Source organism: Notamacropus eugenii, chromosome 6, assembly GCF_028372415.1.
Source record: "Notamacropus eugenii isolate mMacEug1 chromosome 6, mMacEug1.pri_v2, whole genome shotgun sequence".
NCBI classification, from domain to species: Eukaryota; Metazoa; Chordata; class Mammalia; order Diprotodontia; family Macropodidae; genus Notamacropus; species Notamacropus eugenii.
The window spans coordinates 48,177,798-48,200,811 of record NC_092877.1 but is presented as its reverse complement, the minus strand read 5'-3'; the positions used below and the strand labels follow the sequence as shown (position 1 = coordinate 48,200,811).

The 23,014-nt window shown below is 39.8% G+C and overlaps 1 protein-coding gene across 1 annotated transcript; it reads left to right on the top strand.

The window, feature by feature from the left end:
• The first annotated feature begins 1,991 nt into the window (after positions 1-1,991).
• LOC140509489 (transmembrane emp24 domain-containing protein 11-like) lies at positions 1,992-22,947 on the top strand. Its single transcript, XM_072617062.1, has 5 exons — positions 1,992-2,172; positions 16,049-16,149; positions 19,067-19,192; positions 21,388-21,534; positions 22,654-22,947. The coding sequence occupies exons 1-5, from the start codon at positions 2,028-2,030 to the stop codon at positions 22,801-22,803; spliced, it is 669 nt and encodes a 222-aa protein (XP_072473163.1). The 5' UTR covers positions 1,992-2,027; the 3' UTR covers positions 22,804-22,947.
• The last annotated feature ends 67 nt before the right edge of the window (positions 22,948-23,014 follow it).

Sequence of the window (23,014 nt, the reverse complement as noted above, 5' to 3'; positions counted from 1 at the left end):
TAAGGGAGATGAAGTGGCTTGCTCAGGATCACACAGATAATAAGCTACAGAAGTAGAAATGGAATCCAGGACCTCCGAAACCTATTCCAGTGTTCTTTCCACGTTTTTTTCTGTATTTGTTAATTACAGCTGACATTCATTTAGTGCATTAAGGTTTCCAAAGCGTGTTCCATATGTGATCTCATGTATTCTCAGAACAATCCTAAGGGATAGGTACTGTTATTATTCCAATTTCATAGATAAGGAAACTAAGAATGAGAGGTTAAGTGATATGCCAATGGCCACACAGCTAGTAAGGGTCAGAAGCAGGGTTTGAACTCTGCTCATCCCTGACTCCACACTAGTGCTCTGTTGTTGTGACCCCATTTGGGGTTTTCCTGGCAAAGATACTGGAGTAGTTTGCCATTTCCTTCTCCAGTTCATTTTATAGGTGAGGAAATCAGGATTAAGTAACTTGCCCAAGGGTCACATAGCTAGTATCTGAGGCCAAATTTGAACTTAGGACTTCCTGACTCCAGGTCCCATGCTTTATCCACTGTCCTGAATTTGACTCTATGATCCCATTAATCTATATCTGAAGTGCCATGTCCATAGGTATAATTGTGTTAATTATTTGCTGACCAATGCAAATGAATACATTGGCATCATCCAAGTAATTATATTGGAGGATCTTTCTATACTACAACAAAAAGCATGTCATTGAAACTGGAAGCTAATGCTGAATACAATGGAGAAACACTGAGAGCTTTCTTTTTAAAAATTGGTGTTTAACAGGGGCCTCCTCTCTCACCACTGCTATTTAATTTAGTTTTAGAAACCGTAGCCATAACAACACAGCATGAAAAATAAGCTGAAGGGATGGCCATTAGCAGTGAAGACATGCAAGTCTCTCTATTTGCGGACGATGTGATTGTTTACCTGGAAAATGATGGTCGGCAAACAAAAAAAAGACCTTAGTCAAGTATCCACTATACTCCATCAACCCACAAAGATCACCTGCATTTCTAGATTCCTCCACCAAAAAATAGGGAGAAACAGAGATAAAAGAAGTGGCCTTTTTAATAATGACATCCAATATTTGGTCAAAGACATCAAAGAGACCCTGTACAAAGGTGATTTCAAAATGATTTTGATAAGTGAAGGAATAATTGAAAAAACAGAGAGACTACTTATGTAGATGAGAAAAACAGAATGAAAAGGACCACAGTTCTCAGACCGATTTAATGTGGTATCAGTCAAAAGAACAGCAAATTATTTCATAGAGTTGGATAAAGTCATGGCAGAATTTACATGAAAAAATTGAGATAAGATTATGAGGAACTATGCAAAAGAAGGCAAGTGATGTAAGACCAACACAATGCTGCCTTATCTCGAAATGTACTATAGATCTACAGTTATAAAAATTGCCTAGTTCTGGAAAACAAGTAGGGAAAAAGATTAAATGATTTGTATTCATTGACCTTTAAAACCTGAGAATGTCAGGAAGTGTCATTAGAATAAAGAATGTTGGAATTAGACAAACCTTAAAATGCAAAGGAGAGAATTCCAGAGTTAGAAGAGACCTTAGAACATACATTTGTCAGGAAGAAACCATAACACACAGACTCTAAAATGTCAGAGCATGAGGGGTCCTTAAAACATTGAAGTAGAATGTCAGAGTGGGTAAGAATCTCAGATGTCATCTAGCCAATGCCCTCATTTCATAGATGAGGAAACTGAGGGTCAGAGAGGAAAATTGACTTGTCCAGTGTCACACAGTTAGGAAGCAGCAGAGTCCTTTGACTTCAAATCTAATGTTCTTTCCACTCTGATACCATGTTTAGTGACTGCAATGTTTGGAAAGGGCCAGAGGCCCTTTTATCTCATTTGGTGGGTGTGACTGGAATTACTTACCTGTGTGCCACCACCACATGTTATTTTTCACAGAAATCAATTTCTCTGGCTTATCTACTGAGGTACCAATACCTAATGGGCATTTAGCACAAGGTCAGACAGTGAAGACTGGTCCATTGGAAAAGGAGCCCTGGATGAAGGCTGAAGAAATGGAGGTGTTCATTTTTCTTTCACTGTTTAGTTTTTGTTTATCAGTGTCATCAGCCTTCTATTTCCATGCAGCAGAAAGAGAGGAGAAATGCATCATAGAGGATATTCCCAGTGAAACCTGGGTCACAGGTAAGCTGAATTCCCCCTGTTCAAAGTGGAATGTCAGATATGGCTTTGTGAATTAGAGGATGACGGGTTTTTGAATATTAAGGAGCCTCCTTCTTCCCTTCACTGTTGTAGTCATTGCATGTATTGTTTTCCTGGTTTCATTATGTATCAATTCATATAAATCTTCCCAGGCTTTTCTGAATCCTTCTTTTTCACTGTTTATTATAATACAATAACACTGAATTATATTAACATGCCACAATTTGTTTAGCTGTTCCCCAACATATGTGCTTATGTTTTGTTTCCAGTTCTTTGCTATCACAAACAGTGTTGCTATGAATGTTTCAATGTATGGTTCTTTTTTTTCTGCCTTGGACTTTCTTGGGATATATATGCGTGGCAGTAAGATCTCTGGCACAAGTGTATAGATATTTTAGTCACTTAAAAAGTAGTTCCAAATTGCTTTTCAGAATGGTCAGTACCATTTACAGCTCCATAAACAGTGTGTCTGTCTTCTAAAGTTCCCTTCTACAATATTGTAAAGTCTTCCTAGTTTAGTGGATGAAGAGCCAGCCTTGGAATCAGGAAGCCAGGGTTTAAATTCCAGCCTCTGAAATATGCTGGCTATATGACACTGGATAAGTTACATAAACTGTTAGGTAACTTTTTTTGAGAGTGGGGGGAGGCAATTGAAGTTAAATGACTTGCCCAGAGTCCTGAAGTTAGTAAGTATCTGGGGCTGAATTTGAACTCAGATTCTTCTGACTTCACGGCCAGTGCTCTATTCACCGTGCCACCTAGTTACTGTAGTTTGCCATTCTTTGTGACCCCACTGGGGTTTTCGTGGCAAAGATACTAGAATAGTTTGCCATTTCCTTCTCCAGCTCATTTTACAGATGAGAAAACTGAGGCAAACAAGGTTAAAGGACCTGTCCAGGGTCACACAGCCAGTAAGTGTCTGAGGCTAAATTTTAACTCAGGTCTTCCTGGCTTCAAGCCAGGTATTCTATCCACTATACCTAACTGCCCCTCAAGTCAACTCTTTAAGACTGTAAATTACAATTGTCAATGTGCTTTGGTAGAGATGAAACAAGGTAGACAGAGTGTCCCTATACTTTAGCTCCTATAGGATCATTTTGGCAGCTGTGTGAAAGACGGATTAAAGAAGTGAAAGACTCCAGACAGAAATCAGTTGGGAAGAAATTAAGTTAGTTCAAGCAAGAGGCAAAGAGAAATGAAATGAGAGTGATGGCTGTGTGGGAGTGGGGAGTCAAAGACCATTTGGATGCCCTGAGGCTTGCTGTGAACTGGGTGTTCAGAAGGGTGCAAGACCAGAAAATCAGTGGGAAAGTCAGCACAGATCAATTCATTTTGAGTACATTGGCTGAGTCAATATAATCATTATTGCCACTTTTCCCTGGTCAAGATAGATTCCCAGAATCTCCAAGCAGGGCATCTGAGATCATAGAGTTGCATCCCTCTTTCTCTCTCCCTCTCTCTGTCTCTCTCTCCTCCTTTTTTTCTTCTTCTTCGTCTCCGTTCCAACATCTCTAGGAATGGAGAATTCCTTACTTGAAAGAATTTTTAGACAGCTCTAAATACTTTAGAGGCTTTTCTGTATCTCAGATTGGAATCTGCTTCTGTCACTTCTATCCTTGCTCTGAGGTTTCCTCCTCTGGAGTCAACCAGAATCCAACTACAAGATGACAGTGTTCTTGAAGACAGTGATGAGTCCCTCTAACCCTTCTTTTCCCTAGATTAAACATCCCCAGTTCCTTAGAACAATCCGCATATGACAAGATTCCCCCTTTCTGACCACCTTCCTTTGCATATGTTAAAATTTGCTTATGATCTTTAAATGTGGCTGCCAAAGCTGAACACAATACTTCAAAATGCCTTGAATATGACAAAAGAGAGTGGCCCTAATACCCCTCCTCGTTTTAAAAATACTGTGGCTCTCTAAATATAGTCTAAGGTTTTCCTAATTTGTTTGACTTGCAGTTCACTAAGATCCCCAGTTCTTTTTGATAGTATACATTCAATCATTCATTTATTCAAAGAAACATTAATTGCATGCTAATTTTGTGTATGGCCCAGTGCTTGGGTGGTACTATAGCTATAGGTGGTACAGGATAAATAGACCTGGGTCCCTGACTTCAAGAAATTCACAGTTACAAGAGTTGTGTGGGAAAAATAATTTGTGCTTACTTATGACTATCATACAACCTTTAGACACAAGGGTGGCTCAATAACTAGGGTGAGATAACAGGAGCTTTGCTCTGAGGTATCAGAATTTAGAGGAATTGGATTTGCTCCCCTGGTAGTCCTCTACTAACCCTGTACTACAACCTCTTAATTGATCTTGTTACATCTCACCATTGAGGGACCCAATCAACACTGTTTTTCCTCTCTTACCCCCATGCCACTTGCCTGGCATTTTCCTCTCTTTCTTTCAGGAGTATAGAGGGAATGGGCTAGGTTCCTGAGGCAGGCTGACTTATCTGGAGGCTAGTCTGTCCCTCTTTCTTGTGGGACTGCATCTGACCCTAAGTGACTTACATGAAAATCCCCTTTCCCATCCCCTTGAAATGAAGGACAAGGTCAGTAGCTCTTCCTGAATGCCAAATGACCCCTTCCTAGTTGGTCCTATGCTATTTGTTCCCTTGCACAGAGGTCTCAGAATAGCAGCCAGGTTCATCATAGTCCATCCTCAAACCCTCAGACACTTTCCCCAGGCTCCAGAATTTCTGGTTAACTCTCTGCCTTTGTTCAAAACAATCCTACCCAGCTGAGCTAAAGTGTCCTTCAAGGAAAGAATCACACTCCTATACCCCCCAAGTGGAATTTTATGGAAAATCCAATACAATGTTTTACATTCCAGTCAGAATTTATATTGAATCTGCAGCTTTTTAGTGCAATGAAATAAAACATACTATAGGTCTAGTGGTATTTTCAAAAATGTTGATAACGTTTTTCTATTTTCTCCTCAGTCTCCTATTGAATATCACCATATTCTCTCCTCAATTTATCTCTCCAGTTACATTGGAGAGTTAGCAGTTATTCTGCAGATAACCAGAGAACTGTTGGGACTTCTGAGATGGAGGAGGAGGTAGAAATGCAGGTGAGCTTTGGTGGTGGTGGGGGTGACGAAGACAGGGAGGGAGAGAGAAGATGAATAGGAGTCCTCCTCAGGGGATTCCAACGCCTTGTTCTGATCAACAGATTCTTGAACCCAAACTCCTCCCCCAACCCCATGCCTCAGGAAGGGAACTCATGATAAGTAACCTTGAATGCTGAGGTTACTTACTCTCACTGCCCCAATTACTTTAGTTCCTCCCCCACCCTCACCCCCACAGACATCTGGGAATTTTCCCGGTGATATTCGCCAGCTATTTCTTTTTTTTGCCCACCAACTTCAGTTTCCTCTGCTTTGCATTTGAGGCCCAGCACAATCTCAATCAATCGATCAATCAATCAATCAATCAATAAACACTTATTAAGGACTTTTTAATGAATCAGGCACCATACTAAGCTCAATCTCACGCTTTTATTTCCTATTACTCCTCTCCTTGCAGTCTATGTGCCCACCCCAAATGGAAAACTCCCCATCTCTCAAATATGCCATTGCGTCTCTAGCTGCCATACCTTTGCTCATACTGATTTTTGTCCTGGGGGTCCTCTCTTTTCTGCACCTGATGAATTCCTACAGACCTTGGGCATTTAACCAGGTTACGCAAAAATCTTTAGTGACTTCCTGTTGCCATCATCAGTTTGGCATTAAGCTCCCATCCACTATCTGGCACCACGCTGCTTTTCCAGCCTTTTTTTACTTAAGCACCATCCCCTACAGAAAGCATTTCTGACCACCTTTGGTTACAGTCTTCACCATCCAACCTATGGGCTCACTTCCCTCTGAGGGCCCCCCCAAATATAAACTCCTATTTGAAGGTTGGAGTTGCCCAGAGGAGCTGTTGCTAACTTGAGTTCTAGGGATAACTCTTGTGAGTGGCTAGACTGCTAACATAGCAGCTCTTGAGTCCCCACTGGTGTGCTTTCTATGAACACAGCCATAGATTCATTTAACCCTTAACAAAGGAATTTAACTCAAATGGTATGTCAAGACCCATGGTTAACAAAACATTCCTTCCATAACTCCAGGTCATATCCTCCCTCTTTCCATTCCAGAGGGAAACTCTTGATTTATCTCCAATTTACCCCATGTAGATCTTATTTGTACATTGTTGTTTGCATGCTATTTCACCCATTAAACTGTGAAATCCTTGATATCAGGGTCTGCCTTCTTGCCTTTCTTTGTGTCTTGCTCTGTGCAGAATGATATGAAAGTTCAATCTTCTCTTAGAGCAACATCTAGGCCGGACCATTGTATGACTGGGCTATCTCTCCACTCAACAACACTTCCTCAACTGGGTTTGTGCTACATTCTTTCAAAAAGGTCAGAATTTCTTGGCCTACAACTGACAGAAATCTTTTTTATTTGAATCTTTCCTTCAGACTCTAAGTGTTTTTAAAAAATCTCTTAACTAGATAGAGGCTACATAGAGAAGTATAACTTTTCTTTCTTTTCTTTAATTACTCTGACTGGTTTAGATTTGGACTCCTCTCACTTTAACTTATGGTGACCTTTTAGTATCATTCACAAATCTTTCTCTTTGTAAGCTCTGGCTGGTTACCCAATAATCATTCACCAAACAGTTCTGGAGTTTAGGGTTCCCCCAGCTTTTCAATTCTAAGTTTCTCTTGATGGTCTTATGCAAGTGAGATACTAAGATGGTATAAACTACCTAGGTCCATTGCCTCTTCTCCTTTCCTGACTTTGTGAATTGGCTACTCAGTGCCTGATACTATATCTAAAATTGTACCTGAAGACTTACAAATTTCCGAAGTCTGAAAGAGGTGTCCCTTCATAGAAATCTCATTTTGTTCACCCCCCCCAATATACTTTTCATGTACAATGGCATAGTATAATGACCTGTGTCAAAGTTTTACCCCATCATTGGTGTGTGAACTCCATGAAATCAAAGACTGAAGTCAAGCTCCTTTGGTACTTAATCAATGTTTCTCAAATGTTGAATCTACACTTTTGAAGATTCAGCTCAGAGGAACAGGTGTGGCTGGGTGATCCTTCATTCTACTATCTCCAAGAGGAGTCTCCACATAGTAATATATCTATCTACCACATCGAAAACGTTAGTAGTCTAGGGCTATGGTATTCTCTTCGAGTTGTTCAGGAAAAAATGTACTTTGCTAGGTCATTCTAAAAAAGGAAGCTAACATTTAACTCACTTTCACCAGTTGAGTTCTCCTTCCACTAAATTACCGGTTACAGAAGTAGTAATCACCCTGAGAGTTAGTAAACTTCTTTATCAAATTAATCAGGAAATAGAAATCAGAAATGTTACAAGATAAATGACTCTTTCAGGGGACAGATAAGATCCCAGCTCCACCAGGAGGGGGCTAATATCTCCTAGCAAAACCTGGAATCTAGAGATTCAAGTAGTAGAAGTCAAAGGATGTGTGGGAAGTGGACTTTCCTATATGCCTGCTGCTCCAGGGAGATTTCCCAGTCCCAATCAAAAGTTTTTTCTTATCTTTCTCTGAAACTCTCTCTCCTCTTCTCCCTGCAGTTTCTTGGAAGAAGTCCTTTCTCCACAAGGACTGAATCTCAGAAAACAGGTTAATCCAGGTTTGGGAGCAAAAGTAGAATTTTATATATGCATTCATGTAGAGGTATTTGTGTATATACTTATCTGTGTGTACATGTATAAATATATGTACATTTATACATGTATCCATGCATAGTATATATAATTTTATGTAATATAAAATTGTATATCTTTTTATTCCCAATGTCATTACAGAGCTTGGCACATAGCAGGTACTTAATAAATTTCGATTGACTATCAGAGGGGACCCTTTCCCTAGGTGGGGCTCATTCACATTCTCTTCTCAAAGAGAGGTAAACCTTGCTCCATCTTCTCTGTCCTGATCTTCTGCCAGGCTGATTTTCCTGATCCCAATCACCTGAAGAAACCTTTACCCCAGTAACTCTAGTAACCTTTTCCCCATCCCTGCCCCTCCAACTTCCGGCCTTCCTCTTCTCCCAGGCCCTGAGTCAGACTCAACCCGCTTTCAGCCAGACAACTTTGTGATGAAAGGCTTTGATGCTTCAGAGAAAAGGATGGTTTTTGATGTTTTTCTTTGATCCAAAGGTAATCACTCAGATGACTGGCGACTCATTATTTGATCAATCTCAGCCTCGCCCTGCCATAGTGTCTCACATGAGTCATGGTTTGCGGGGAAATACGGGCTTGATAGAGAATGCAGGACATTTTAATGGCCTCATAATGTATGTGTGTGCCAGGTAGCTGATTTCCAAGGCAATTCTCCATGTGACCAGAATTTCTTTTCTCTCAAAGGAAGAAGCAATGTGGGTTGAGAGAAAGAGGCTGGACCTGGAAGCAGAAGTCTTGGGTTCCAAGCCGATTTCCACCATTTTACTAGGTGTCTGTGTTGGCCTACCACGTGGGTGGGAGCAGTCTTTTTCCATTGACTGTACAGCCAAAATTGCCTGTCTTTAAAACTGCTCATGCATTTGTATCTGAGGGTGAAAACAGGTCAATGTAAAATATCCAGCATGAACTACTTTTGCTGTCTCCCAGTGTCTTCATGTGGGTAATGTCATTTTAGGTGGTGTAGGCAAGGAACAGTATTCCCATTTTACAGATTAAGTAAACTGAGTCTCAGACCCAAGGAAAAATAATTAACCAGACTTCCCAGGCAGCCACAAAGTAATTGGCAGCAGTAACTATTTCCAATTCCTCTTTCTGACTATCCCAACCTCCCTGATGGTGCTAATATTCCAGCTCTGGATCACAGAGAAGCTGCTAAGGGTTGGAGGTGGGGAAGCTGTTTTCTTCTCTACCCCTCCTAAGAAGTCACAGCTTTCAGGAAGTGATGGATGGGTCACTTGTCCCTGGAGAGTGCTGATCAGACTATGGTTTAGCAGGAGTAAGGGTAGATGTGAGCCAAGGCTCCCTGTACTTCTCCAAAAAGATGGCTCAGAAGTCAAGTGGCTGTTTTGGGATCACTTCTTTTCAGTGGTGCTTTTAGGAGCTGTCCACTCCTCAACAACACTATGAAACTGAGGTCTCTCAGAAGTGCATCTTTTCTCCTTTCTGGTCCCTTTTGTTCCCTCCTCTTGATTCCTCCTGCCCCAGGCACCTACCCCCATCCCATACTACACTGATTCTCAAACTCAGTTTGTTTATGGCACAGTATTATTCATTGCCTTGAGGAGTGCACCGGGTGAAAAGTGGAGACACACATGCGTGAGTGTAAGTTCCTTACATTTGTGGCACACTTAGCCCAGCACATTCTTTGAAAACCACTCTCATACTGCGTGTGCTCTCAGCTGGCTATCAAACCTTGGGAAGCTATTAATGTTTCTCTTCCCAGTGGTATTTATTTCCATTTTAAATAGAGAATTCTTTTAGACTGGAATGCTTCTAAATCCAAAGGATGACATGAATGGATGAATGAATGAATGACAGCTGTGTTTCTTGGAGAGGTCCTTCTTCAGAACTGATTTCTTTAGAAAGCAGCTGTCAGTACAGCTGCCAATCAATCATTCATATCCATTCAGCAAAGATTTATTAAATACTTAACGAGCGCAAGACACTGCAATAGTAATAATGACTAGTACTTTATGGTTGGCAAAACACTTTCCAAATTTTACCTTGCTCTATCCTCACAACAGCCCTAGGAGGGAGGTGGTATTATTATTCTCATTTTATAAATGGGGGGACTGAGGCAGACAGAAGTGAAGTGACTTGCTCAGGGTCACATAACTAGTTAGTGTCTGGGCCTGGATTTAACCCGCTGGATTGGGGAAAACTATATCTATACCATTTATATCTATATCCACATCCACATCTATATCTATATCTATGTCTGTGCGTACATGTATGTGCATGTATATGTACATATATATGTTTATTTTTATATATCTACATTTATTTCAAGTAAATATAAATACAAAAAATTATGGGGGAGAAAAGCAGGAAAGGCTTCATATAGGATAGACATGGGATCATCATATTTGTACTACCTGCCTCTCCAGGTTTTATAAGACTCAGATATGTGGGATGACATGTGGAAAGCTCTTTGTTACTGTTTAACCCTAAGTCATTACTATTACGTTTGGTGTTCAAGAGAACTATCCTGCAGGGTTTAGTATAGACAAAATGACTTGCCTCATAATCCTCACCTTGACTCTTGGGGATGAATCTATTGGTTCTTATACCTGAAATTGCCTGGGTTTCTCAGAGGAGGGCCCTTGGCTTCAGAGCTTTTCTTTCTATAAATCATTCCCTTAAAAAACCCAAATTTGGTGACTTTCAGAAGCTAATGTAGAAGATATTTATTTGGTTTGATGTCTTGTGAATTTCTACCTGTCTCCATTTGTTTTATTTACTGCACTAAGGATGCTCCAATGGGCCAATAAAGAGGGGGGAGTCACAAAGACATGAGAAGCTATAAAATGTGACATTCCCCCCTTAATGGGTCTCCTGGTATCTTCTCCTGAAGCATGGCCTAGCTTTATGTCTCTGTCATAGGTTTTGCTTAGACATTTTTGGGGTGGAGATATATAGGTAAACAGTATTTATGTCCTTTAAAAGAGTTTTATTAATGCTTTTTTTGTTGTTTTTACAGAATTGGCATTTCTGGATATAGCATTCCCCTTATGTTGCCATCCTCCCCACCCAACCCCTAGCCCCTTCACTAAATTGAAACCTCTTTTGAATTAAGGAATAACAATTCAGCAAAAAAATATTGATATTGTAATCATGTCGGACCATGCATACAATATTCTGTACAGTAGTTCCCCACCTTTCTGCCAAAAGGAGATTATCTATTATCATTATCTGTTCTCAGGAGCATTATGGGCTTTTTTAGTTACTTAAAATTCAGCTTCCTTTTAGTCTTCTTTTCATTTATATGATCGCACAATTACATACAGTTATTCATTTCTATTTATGTTATTTCACTTGTTTCACTCTTATCCTTTTATACAAATCTTTGATCTAGTAAGAGAGACCCCCCCAAAAATAGGACTATAAGAGACTCAGGAGAGAGGCATATAATAAAAGCCAAGAGATGAGAGAGAATCCAGAAGGGAGTGATCCACAGTGCTGAAATTGGCAGAAAGATCAAGGGGGATGCGAACTATGAAAAAGAACACTGGATCCAGAAATTCAAGTTGTCCATGGCTTTAGAAAGCAGCTTCAGGGAAGCAGGACTGTTGGGAATCAGAGCACAAAGTTTTAAGAAGTGAGTAGGAAGTGAGGCATTAAAAGCAAGGGTGGATATATGGACAATTCTTTCTTGGAGTTGAGCAGTGAGAGAGAAGGGATAAGGAGGATCACCAGAGGGGATGGCAGGGTTGAAGGAAAGGTTGGGTTGTGATTTTTTTTTAAGGAGGGGAGGGATGTGAACATATTTTTAGATAGTCAGAAAGGAAGCAATAGAAATGGAGATGATGAAGAAAAAGAACCAGGCAAAGAAAGCTTCTGAGGAGACGAGAGAGGCTAGGCTCAAGGATACAGACAGATTTGTGCCTTCTAGAGCTGGAGCAAAGGAGGAGATGAGAGGTGAAAATGTGATGCAAAGTACCAGATAAAGATGAGCAGCGGCTTCTCCCCCCACCCCCAACCTTCTGTGATTTCATCAGTATAGGGAATTCCAGGTGTGGAAATTCCTTACACCAATGCAAATAGTCAACAAGAGGGTCTTAGAGTTGACCAGGGCAGACAGTATATATCAAAGGTAGTATTTACACCTTGACTCCATTTTCCACTATGCCATATTGTTTCTTATTATTCAGTCAATCAACAAACTACAATGTGCCAAATATTGCAGGAAAAGACAGAAACGATATAACACCTGCTCTCAAGGAGTTAAGTAGTTAAGAGACAACATATACACATGCAGTATATATAGAATAGACAGGAAACAATTTGGGAGGGGGAAGCTCTAGCATCTATAGAAGGTTGTGCCTGGTCTGGGTCTTGAAGAAAGCTAGGTAGTAATTGTTGTACCCCTTTTGTTGTTTTTCAGCCATATCCGAATCTTCATGAGTTTTTTGGGGGGTTTCTTGGCAAAGATACTAGAGTGGCTTGTCATTTCCTTTTCTAGGTCATTTTACACATGAGGAAACTGAGGCAAACAGGTTAAGTGACTTGTCCAGGGTCATACATCTAGTAAGGGTCTGGAGGCCAGATTTGACCTCAAAAAGATGGTTGTTGATTGATCCATTGATTTGTATCATGAGTCTCTTGAAAACCATAGTTAAATAAATTTTGTTGAAGGAATAGACATAGACACTGAAATTGAAAGTGAAGTGATATGAAAGTGAATGTGAAGTCAAAAGGAACTCAACAAAGTCAGACCTACATTATCCCTTTTGACGATCTTTCCCTTGAGCATGTTACAGAAACTCTCCCTCACAAGAAAATTCCTTTTGTCAGTGAACTGGCCCAAAGTAGTCATTAGCCAGACATGGACTGTTGCCCACTTGAGGTTTAATCTGACTTGATGTTTTGCATAATATGGCATAATTATGCATTATAGACCATAAGATAGTATTCTCAAATTATCTAAATTCCCTGCTAATTTGACTGCTAGGTTAGTGGAAAGAACCTTGAACTTGCAACCAAAAGATCTGAAGTTGAGCTCATTCACATAGCTCTGTACTGGTAATAAGCCACTTCAAATGAGTCTCAGTTTCCTCATCTGGAACATGGGTTGTTTTAAAGACAGTATTTATGTGTGTGTGTGTATGTATGTATGTGTATGTATATAAATACATATATATCAAAGGAGATAGCATGTATATATAAATATTTGCACACATGCATATATACATACATACCTATACACATACGTATATACACACATATATGCATGTATGTGTGTATGTATGTGTGCATATGTATACATATAAACACACCAGAGGAGATGGCATGTATATATAGATGTGTATACATATCTATGCCTATACATATACATACATGTATATATATATATACATACACACATGTATGTGCATGTGTAAACTTTTTGGCAAGAAGGCACTAACAGCTGGGGAAAAGATTTCCCTGACATAAAACAGCCTAGGAAAATTTTGTGGAATCTCAGTTGGAAAGGACATCAGAGTTAAGTCTGGTCTGGCTTATACCTGAGAAGGAATCCCCACTATAATATTTGCTATTAGCCTTCTTTGTGGTAACACAACAAAATGAATAGCAATCAGTTAAGGAGTGGTTGAAAAAAATGATGCTATATGAATGTAATGGAATATTGTTACAGTCCGGTGCCTGATACAAAGTGTCATCCGGCCTTCATTTGAAGGTCTGTTGTTAATAGGGCACTCATGCTCATCTTAAGGTAACTTATTACACCGTGGATCGCTCCAACTATTAAATCCCTCCTTCCATTGAACTGTAACCTGTTTCCCTGAATCTTCCACCTATAGATCCTGGTTTGGGCCTCTGCGGCCAAGCAAAGCAAGTTTTAATCCCTCTTTCCTATGACAGTGTGATCATATGTCCTACAAATCTGATTGTCCCCAGGCTTTTCAATCTATCCTCATTAGAGTGGTTTTAATAAACAGTGCCAGCATCAGGATGCAGCAAGTTAGCAGATGCTAAGGGAAATGGGATATCAGAAACGGATTTTAAATGGAGGAGACGTAGATTTGACAGCATCTTGAAGTGTGTTTACTTGAAGCAAAACTTTAAAGATGGCACCGTTTGGCCTTCAAAACATTCCAGCAGATGACGTGCAGAAAGTATTGGTTGGTTGTCTGGTTAATAACTTGATATATCAATAACAACACCTGCCATTCTGTAGGACACTTTATATCTTGTGTCTCTGCAGACCAGATGGGAAGATGTGGTCTAGATGACAGCATAATAAGGTTAATTTTGAAAAGGTTTAATGTCTTGACCTCCAAATGATCTGAGGCTTGTGACTACAATTCCAATACATATAAATCAGCAAAGTGACAGGGTGGCTTAGAAAAAAAGAAAGGCTAATATGCCCTCAAACCCTGTTGAAGGGCTTAATGTCTAGAGAGAGGCAAGTGATAATCTTGGTGTCTTCTACCCCAGAGGCCCTCTGGAGTTCAGTTCTGGGCATTACATTGTAGGACAACCATTGACAATCTATTAGGGGTAGGGAACCTGTTGCCTCAAGGCTACATGTGGCCTTCTAGGTCCTTGGGTACAGCCCTTTGACTGAATCTAAAGTTCACAGAAGAAATCCCCTTAATAAAAGGATTTGCTCTATAAAACTTGGACTCAGTCAAAAAGCTTCACCCAAGGACCTAGAAGGCCACATGTGGCCTTGAGGCTGCAAGTTCTTCACCCCTGATAGGACTTGTCTAGAGTGGGGTGACCAGGACAGCAATGGTATTAATTACAATGCCAGATGAGGACTGGTTAGCTGAAGGAAATAGGGATGTTAATCCTGGAATGGAAGAGACTTAACTGAGACATCACAGCTATAGTAACTCAGTATCTTTAGTCCCGCCAATTTCCACTGGGTACCCAGGGGCATAACTGGGCAAAATGGGTAGAAAATTAGAAAGGCTGATTTTGGCTATATTGGGAGTTTCCTCCAATAGAGGTCTGTAATGGACAGAGGCTGGATGACCACTTATTGGGACATTATAGAGGAGGGATCATTGTTCACATAAAGGTTGAATGACCTCAATCAGAAGTGTCAGAGGCCTACAGGCCACATTTGATCCAAGTGTAGCAGAACCAGATGAAAATGTAATTGGAAAGTATTTAAATAAAAATTATGGTAAAACACAGATAATATTACATTTTAAAGCTGAGTCAATATGTAGCCTATGGGGATCTTTATATATGGATTAATGGCCCTCGTTTCTAAGTGATCTCTGAGGTCTCTTTCAGCTGAGTCTGAGACTCAACAAACATTTATTGAGTATCTACTGCCTGCCTAGGGAGGGAAGGTGTGGGAAAACAAGGCTGTACAATGAACTAAATTGAAAAGGCATTTGTTAAATGCCCTTTAGATTACCCAGCCCTTTGTTAGACTCTGAGTTAAATAAGACATGAACTATAAGCTTACAGTTACTTACAAAAGCCCTTTTTTATTACTCCCATTTTGCAGATGAATAAACTAAGGCCCAGAGAGAGGTGAAATGACTTGCAGAAGCAGGAGTCAAACCTAGGTATTGGGACACAAACCCTTCTTCCCCCAGTCCAAGGCTCTTTCCACTACACCATACTGCCTCTAGTTCAGAAGTGAGAAGGGGAGATAAGACAGTTAATAATCCCAATATAACTCAACAAATATTTTGTACAGGATCCTGCACTTGTGATGGGAAAAAGGTGAAAAAATGTTACAATCTCTGTCCTCAAGGATCTTATAGTCTAATGGGGGTAGAGGTGGGGAATATGAGATGTAGGTTAAAAAAAAATGTACGTTCAAGTTAGGCTGTGAGAGGAACAAAGGACAGATCCAGATCATGTGCTCCAGGAAAACTGGCAGAATGGGCAGCTTCTTCCAGCTGAATGAGCCTGACATGTACAAAGGGATTATTGCGCAAGAGATCTACAGACCATGAGAATTCAGAGGAAGGAGAACCCAAGGCTCTTCAGACTTCCAGGGACTTTTTTTCATTATACTGCAAAACACAAGGCACCAAGAGACACATAAAAACTGCTGTTGTATTTTGCGATTTGGATGAAATGAAAATGATGAATCCATTGACTATGACTGTAATTGCTCCTTGCAATTGCTTGCAACTCTTTTATAATAAACATCTTTTGTATTTTCTAAATAGGGACTTACAAGGTAGAGCAATGGAACATAAACCACCAAGATTTCCTTGACTCTGCTCCTGGATTAGGGATGTTTGTGACGGTTACAACTTACGATGATGAGGTAAAACACTTTCTGCATTTCATCATTAGATTTTTTCTAAAGCTAAGACCTTAAATATTGTCTATACATGTGTTCAATGAACAATTATTATTCTATTATATATATAGTATGTGTGTATGTATATATATACATATATATATATACTGTTTATAGAAAACTTTGTTTAGACCTGGGAGAGATACAGAGTTTCTGTACTATATGATCTCTGTCCTCATGTGGCCTGGAGTCTATCCTCCCTATGATGCTAAAAGACTCACATAACAAGAATTTTATTCAACAAAAGCTCCTGGTCACCTATGTGGACCACTACATGGAGTCAGGAAAATCTGAGTTCAAATCCTACCTCAGACACTTACGATCTGTGTGACTCTGAGAAAGTCACTTCTGTTTCAGCTTCAATTTTCTCATCTGTAAAATATGGTCATCATAACATTAACTCATGGGGTTGTGGTGAGCATCAGAGAAGCTGATGTATGTAAAGTGTTTTGCAAACACTGAAATGCTATATTTAAATATGTTATATTCTAAATAGATCATATATTAAATATATATTCAAATATATATTTGTATATTAAATACTAAAGCACAAGTTTAAATATATTATATTTTATGTAATTATATGGTAAACATTAAAATATACATTTTTGTACTTTATATGTATATGTATGTATACGTGTGTGTATATACACACACATAAATTTGCTGTTTTGCGGTTGGTTGCAGGATCACTGCTGTACAAGTGAACCCTTATAGCGCCCAGGGTCTCTCTGTCTAACCTAGTTCAAAGATCCTAGACACTAAGCTTTGTAAAGAGTAAGCTCTCTTCATCCAGGTTGGATGGTCCCATATATGAACAATGGTCAGAGGGAACAAGTTCTTCCTTACTTCTCTCTTTGGGGTCCTTTGAAAAGAAGTACTCATGTTCTTCCTGGCCTTTCAGGCTTTTTAAACACCTATGGCAAACAACAGATTATCTTGTTGTGTGTGATAACAAAGACCAGAAGGTATAGTTTTAACTAATCAGGTTTTGTCTTGAAATGTTTTACTAAAGGTCAGGAAAGTATTGCCAGAATTGTCTAGGATAGCCTATATCAGTTTTCAGAGTTGAATTTTTATAAGTGAAAAGTAGAAAAGGACTATCGATCCAAATAGTGAGAAATTTTTTAATTTCTTAAATCTGGCTTACACAAAACCTAAGTGTTGCTGAATTGTATGAAAAAATATCAGTAAAAAGATCAAGTCTATAAGTAGTGAGGTTAAAAATTAATGAAACATCTTTATTTGACTGCCGTGTCAATCAATCTCATAGGATGTGAAGAGCTGGCTGTGGTGCCTGTTGGGTAACTTCCCATCAATTTGCTTCATTGTTTTCCCCAAACTTCCCTAGAACCTTCCCTTACAAGTTCTCAGTTCACAAAACTCAAGGAAGAAAAAGTTTACTTTTGTGCCAAATAAAACAAATGGAAAGTATAACATATTTCATAAGAAGATAATGACACCTACTAAGGATAAACACCCACCTTCTCCAGAGGCCTGTATAGACAACCTCAGTCACTTGGAGTCACTTGCCACATTAGGATTTCTGGCAGGAGTTAGCTGTCTCCCAAAGTCCTTCAGCCCTGTGTCTTCCTGTAGTCTTCCATACTCCCAAGAGGTGGCAATGGAACAATTCTTCTACTCTTACTTCTTCTACAACTCTCCTTAATTTACTAAATATATTTCCCTATTTGTGCTAGGCCATTTCTAGAGAGCAATATTTCTTCATCCTGGCTCCATCTGGGCATGACACAAACCACCACTTTTCCTGTATGTACATAGCTCAAAATGTACAAGGGAGATCTCTGCTATAAATTCTTTCCTTGACACATTTCCTGTTGACCTCAAGTCACACAGAAGCTTGCCCAGGAGTAAGAATCATTCTGATCCTTTGATCTCCAAGCAAGTCTATCACTGACACCAAGTTGAAATTGGGGACTACAAAGTCTGGTGTCTTCTTTTTCTTAGGAACTTGGGCAGTGAATGTACACTTCCTACTACTGTAGAAACTCAACGAAACACCCCAATATCTCCCTAATAGTTAGTTCTCAAATTTACACGAATGGGGGAATTATTCAAATTACTTTTAAGGAAGCTGCTGTTGACCGATATGAAATATTCTCCTAGGATCCCTATGGCCAAGAAATTAATGGGAAGAAGATATAATTCCACTTACTATACACACACACACACAAATACATACACATATGTACAATATTTTATAATAAATACATATTTTAATTTGTTTTTATTTGACTCTGTCTGGAATTAGGTGGCATAGTGGATAGAGTGCCAGACCTGGAGTCAGGAAGACCTGAGTTTAGATCTGACCTCAGATACTTACTAGCTGTGTGACCCTGGATAAGTCACTGAACCCTGTTTGCCTTAGTTTGCTCATCTATAAAATGAGCTGGAGAAAGAAATGACAAACCTCTCCAATATCTCTTCCAAGAAAACCCAATATGGGGTCATGGAGAGGTGGATACAACTGAAAATGACTGAACAAATGGAGAACCCCTGGTATGGAAACTGCCTCTACTGTTGTAGCTTGGCAGCCAATCTGTAATTTGCAGTCTTTAAGAATTTCCTTGGGTGCTGAGAGATTCCCTGGGGTATCCACAGTCATATAACTAGTATATGTCAAAGGCAGTACTTGAATCCAGGTTTTTCTGACTTTAAGGCTGACTTTTTATCCAGTATGTTATGATAGTGTGTATGTGTGTGTGTGTGTGTGTGTGTTTTCTTTAAAAGCAATCTCCATTTAGTTATATGGTCTATATGCCACAATGACTTATATTCAGACTAATACAGTATGTGACAGTCCTGGAAAGGATCACCCCTATAACTGGATTCACAAACTATTGAAACCCTTCCATTGTAGATATTATTATCAAAGCTGTATGGATCACAGGGGGCATTTACATTCACATCACACTCGCCTGGAGAGCACATCATTTGCTTACAGTCTAACTCTACAAATCTCTTCTCCTTTGGTGGTAGTAAGCTGGTAAGTTGTATTCCTTTAATGTCTTGGTTAATGGAACCCCTGACAGCACCATTCAGGCATGATGCTAGGATGGTTATACTCAGGGCTAGTTAGACATTTCTTCCAGTATTGCATCCAGATCTGGGCTTAGTAACTAAAGAGGAAACTGGGGAGCTTGGAAGGAATTCAAAGGAGAGCCACAAAGTTGATTAAAGGGTTGGAAAATAACTCTAAGGGATGGCTGAAAGAACTGTGATTACTCAGGCCTGAAAAAAATTGGAAAACTGAATGGTGAATTCATAGTGGTATTCAAGTAAACTCATACTCTTACAGAAGGGACAGTGCCCCATTTTTTGTTTCTGCTAAGCATCCAAGAGTATTTGACCTGCTGGCTAAGAGACTTGCATTACATGTATGGAGTGTATCATTGTGATAGCCCTTAGGGCCAGAGTCATTCCCATGCAATCTGGAAATAAGGCACTGAGAGTGGTTTATAAACTCTTTTTGGTTAGTGAATGACCATTTAATGCATTGTTTCTATAATGAAGAACTTCTGCATAGTGGGGAATGGAGAAAAAGAGACTGTATAAGAATGTCTTACCTCTGAGAAGAGAATGGTCATGTAGTGAGAATGAGAGCTAGTAATGGACAGCTCATGGGTACTGTTGATACTCAGAATCTCACCAAGAAGTCTAAAGGGAAACTGATGGACAGACAGAGAGAGGGAGAGAGGGAGAGAGAGAGAGGGAGAGAGGGAGAGAGAGAGATGGAGAGAGAGAGAGGGAGGAAGGGAGGGAGAGGGAGGGAGAGAGAGGGAGAGAGAGGGAAGGAGAGAGAGAGAGGGAGAGAGAGAGAGAGGGAGAGAGAGAAAGAGAGAGGGGGGAGGGAGAGAGAGAGAGGGAGAGAGAGAGGGAGAGGAGAAGAAGAAGAAGAAGAAGAAGAAGAAGGAGAAGAAGAAGAAGAAGAAGAAGAAGAAGAAGAAGAAGAAAGAAGGGACAGGGAGAGAGCAGGAGGAGCACTTGTGGTGTATATTATGCTGAGCACTGAGAATGGCTATTTTTTTGTCCTCTATTCTTGAAGAGGACCAACGGCATCATGAGGGTGATGTCTTGACTTACAAGTGCATTGGATTTAAGTATAAGCAAATAAGGCAATCCATGCCACAGGAAACTTAGATTTTGATGGGGGACGGCAACAGATAAAGAGGAACTGGAAAATGGAGAGGGATATCTGTTTAGGGATAAGAAATCTGAAGAATGAGTGGTATGGAAATGAAGTGAGGCCATGACAAAAATCCCTTCATGAAATGATGAAAGGACTATGACCGAATGGACCTCAGGGAGGTTTGGCCCCTAGTGGATGGTTTATAGGGGAAAATATTTGAGCCTTCTAAAGAAACTTTTCTCAATGCCCTTTCATGCTAGCACCTTCCCTCTGTTGAGAATTTCCATGCCTATGCCTTTTAGAGTATGGGGTCCTTGAGAGCTGGGTATGATCTTTGTCTCTTTTATTGTATCCCTTGCACATGGCATAGTACCTGACAAATAGAAGGTGCTTAATAAATGCTTGGCATAGATAGATTATGATCTATACTATTGAAAGGATTATCTCTATAGCTTAGATCAGAGATGAGTTAATTTTTGGAAGTATTTCCAGGACCTAGCATAAGTACTCATGGCACAAAGTAGATGCTTAATAAATGTTGTTAAATGGAAGATGGGAAAAGCCTTGGCTTTCTCATCTGTAACATAAGGGCGTTGTACTAACCAACCACTGAAAGTTCCTTCCAGCTTTACATCTATTATCCTATGATTCAGTGAAGAAAGATTTTCATTTAACAACATCTACTGTTGATGAAGCATCCATTATGGGTGTGGGTTTATGGCTAGAGGGATTTTTAAAATCTGATGACACAGTATCTGCATTCAGGGACTCATAATCTGATGGGGGGACCTGACCTAGACAAAGTTGCATGAGATGGAAGCAAAAGAGACATCCAGACAAAATATTCTAGGAAAATTTGAGCAAGGGTAGTATACTTGGGAATGAGGAAAGGAAGACCAAGGAAAGGAAGACCAAGGAAAGCTTCTTGGAGGACAGAGGGTAAATAAAGAAATAAAAAAGGAAAGAATTTCCACTGAGGCCAGTTTCTGAGGACTGAATGTCAGCTGTGGTTTTAAAAAATCTGGAAATCTTCCTTTTTATTGTTTGTTCAGCGGATCCACTTGGATATTCGGGTTGGAGAACATGACCTTGCTGCAGCAATTGCTCAAGCAAAGGACAAAGTTCATCAAGTTAACTACGAGCTGGAACATCTGACTGAGCAAATTGAACAAATCATCAAAGAGCAGAGCTATCAAAGGGTGGGTAAGGCTGCGGGCACAGCCCAATGTCCCTCTCTGTGCCAGACCATGTGGACTTCTCAGGTGAAGCCTCCCTAGGTCAGGAGAAAACGAATCCACTGTTCCCAGGAGCTCCTTTCTTGACTGAGTGGCTCTGTCCAGACTCTACTGATGGTTAGCTGGGCATCCTTGGCTTAGCTCCTGGCTTGGTTCTTTTCTTTATTTCCTGATCTTTAAACGAGGCGATTGGACTCAATGAGCTATAAGCTCCTTCCCAGCTCTCAGTCCTGTGACTGGGCAATACGCAGTCCTGTGAATACGCAGACTAGCCCAGGGACAACTCATACTTTCCTTCTCTCAGTGTCTGTCCTGCTTCCAGCCACACCCACTCTGGAATGTGAAGCCCACGTACCTGGGCCAGGGGAAGGCAGGGAGGGAGAGATTTGCTGAGGGGATTGACACATACTTCCTTCTACTATGGAGGCCGCTAGGTGGTGCAATGGTTAGAAAAAGCAGGAATTGGAATCCAGGAGAACTGACCTCAATTCAAACCTGACCACAGATACTAACTAGTTGTATGACCCTGGGCAAATCACTTAGTCTCTATCTTCCTCAGTTTCCTCATCTGCAAAAAATAGCATCCACCTCCCAGTGTCTTGAGCATAAAATAAGGTAATATTTGTAAAATGGAATGGTATACAAATGCTAATTGTTTATTATTATATTATGTGACATAATAATAATAATTATCCAACAAAATATATGTATTGGCCCTACCACTGGGTAGAACTCAACAGGTACAGATCCTGTCTCTACTTAGAAGACAGAAAATCTAGCTTATTAATGGGTATATGTAATGGTGGCTATTAGTAACATAAATTGTATAAAGCATGTGTTGCTTTCTTGATATTTCATGTGGAAATATACTGTGATATTATATAATGTTGAACCGCACTTTTTGGTGCTTGAGTAAACAGCACACTCCAGCTCATAATATCAGATAGGGTTCTTGTGCATACATACAGATCATTGCCGATAATAAAACTACCTTGAATTTATACAGTCTTTTCCCCAAAGAGCATGCATTTTTATGTACTCTTATGAAACTAAATCTGCTCTTTGTTTATTCCTCCCGCATAGGAACGTGAAGAAAATTTCCGAATGACCAGTGAAGACACAAACAGCAATGTTTTATGGTGGGCTCTTGCTCAACTGTTAATCCTTATCTCGGTTGGAATTTTCCAAATGAAGTCCCTTAAAGATTTCTTTATAGCTAAAAAGCTGGTTTGAAATGAAGTTAAAAGAGGCAAATAAACTGTACAATGATTTGCATAATGTCTAAGTTAATAAAACAAAATACATAAATATGTATTACTTTGTGGGTAGTTTCAAAGGATCAAAAGTCGAAATTAAATCTCTGTTTGATCAGCACCATAACACCCTGTGGCAAATAAATGGTGATTACAAAAGCAAAGTTTAGCCAGTAATGGAGCTCCTGAGT

Coding starts and splice junctions, on each gene's coding strand:
- LOC140509489 (XM_072617062.1), top strand. CDS start 2,028: ATGAAGGCTGAAGAAATGGAGGTGTTCATTTTTCTTTCACTGTTTAGT. Junction 2,173..16,048: donor CAGTGAAACCTGGGTCACAG/GTAAGCTGAATT, acceptor TTTTCTAAATAG/GGACTTACAAGGTAGAGCAA. Junction 16,150..19,066: donor TTACAACTTACGATGATGAG/GTAAAACACTTT, acceptor CTTCCATTGTAG/ATATTATTATCAAAGCTGTA.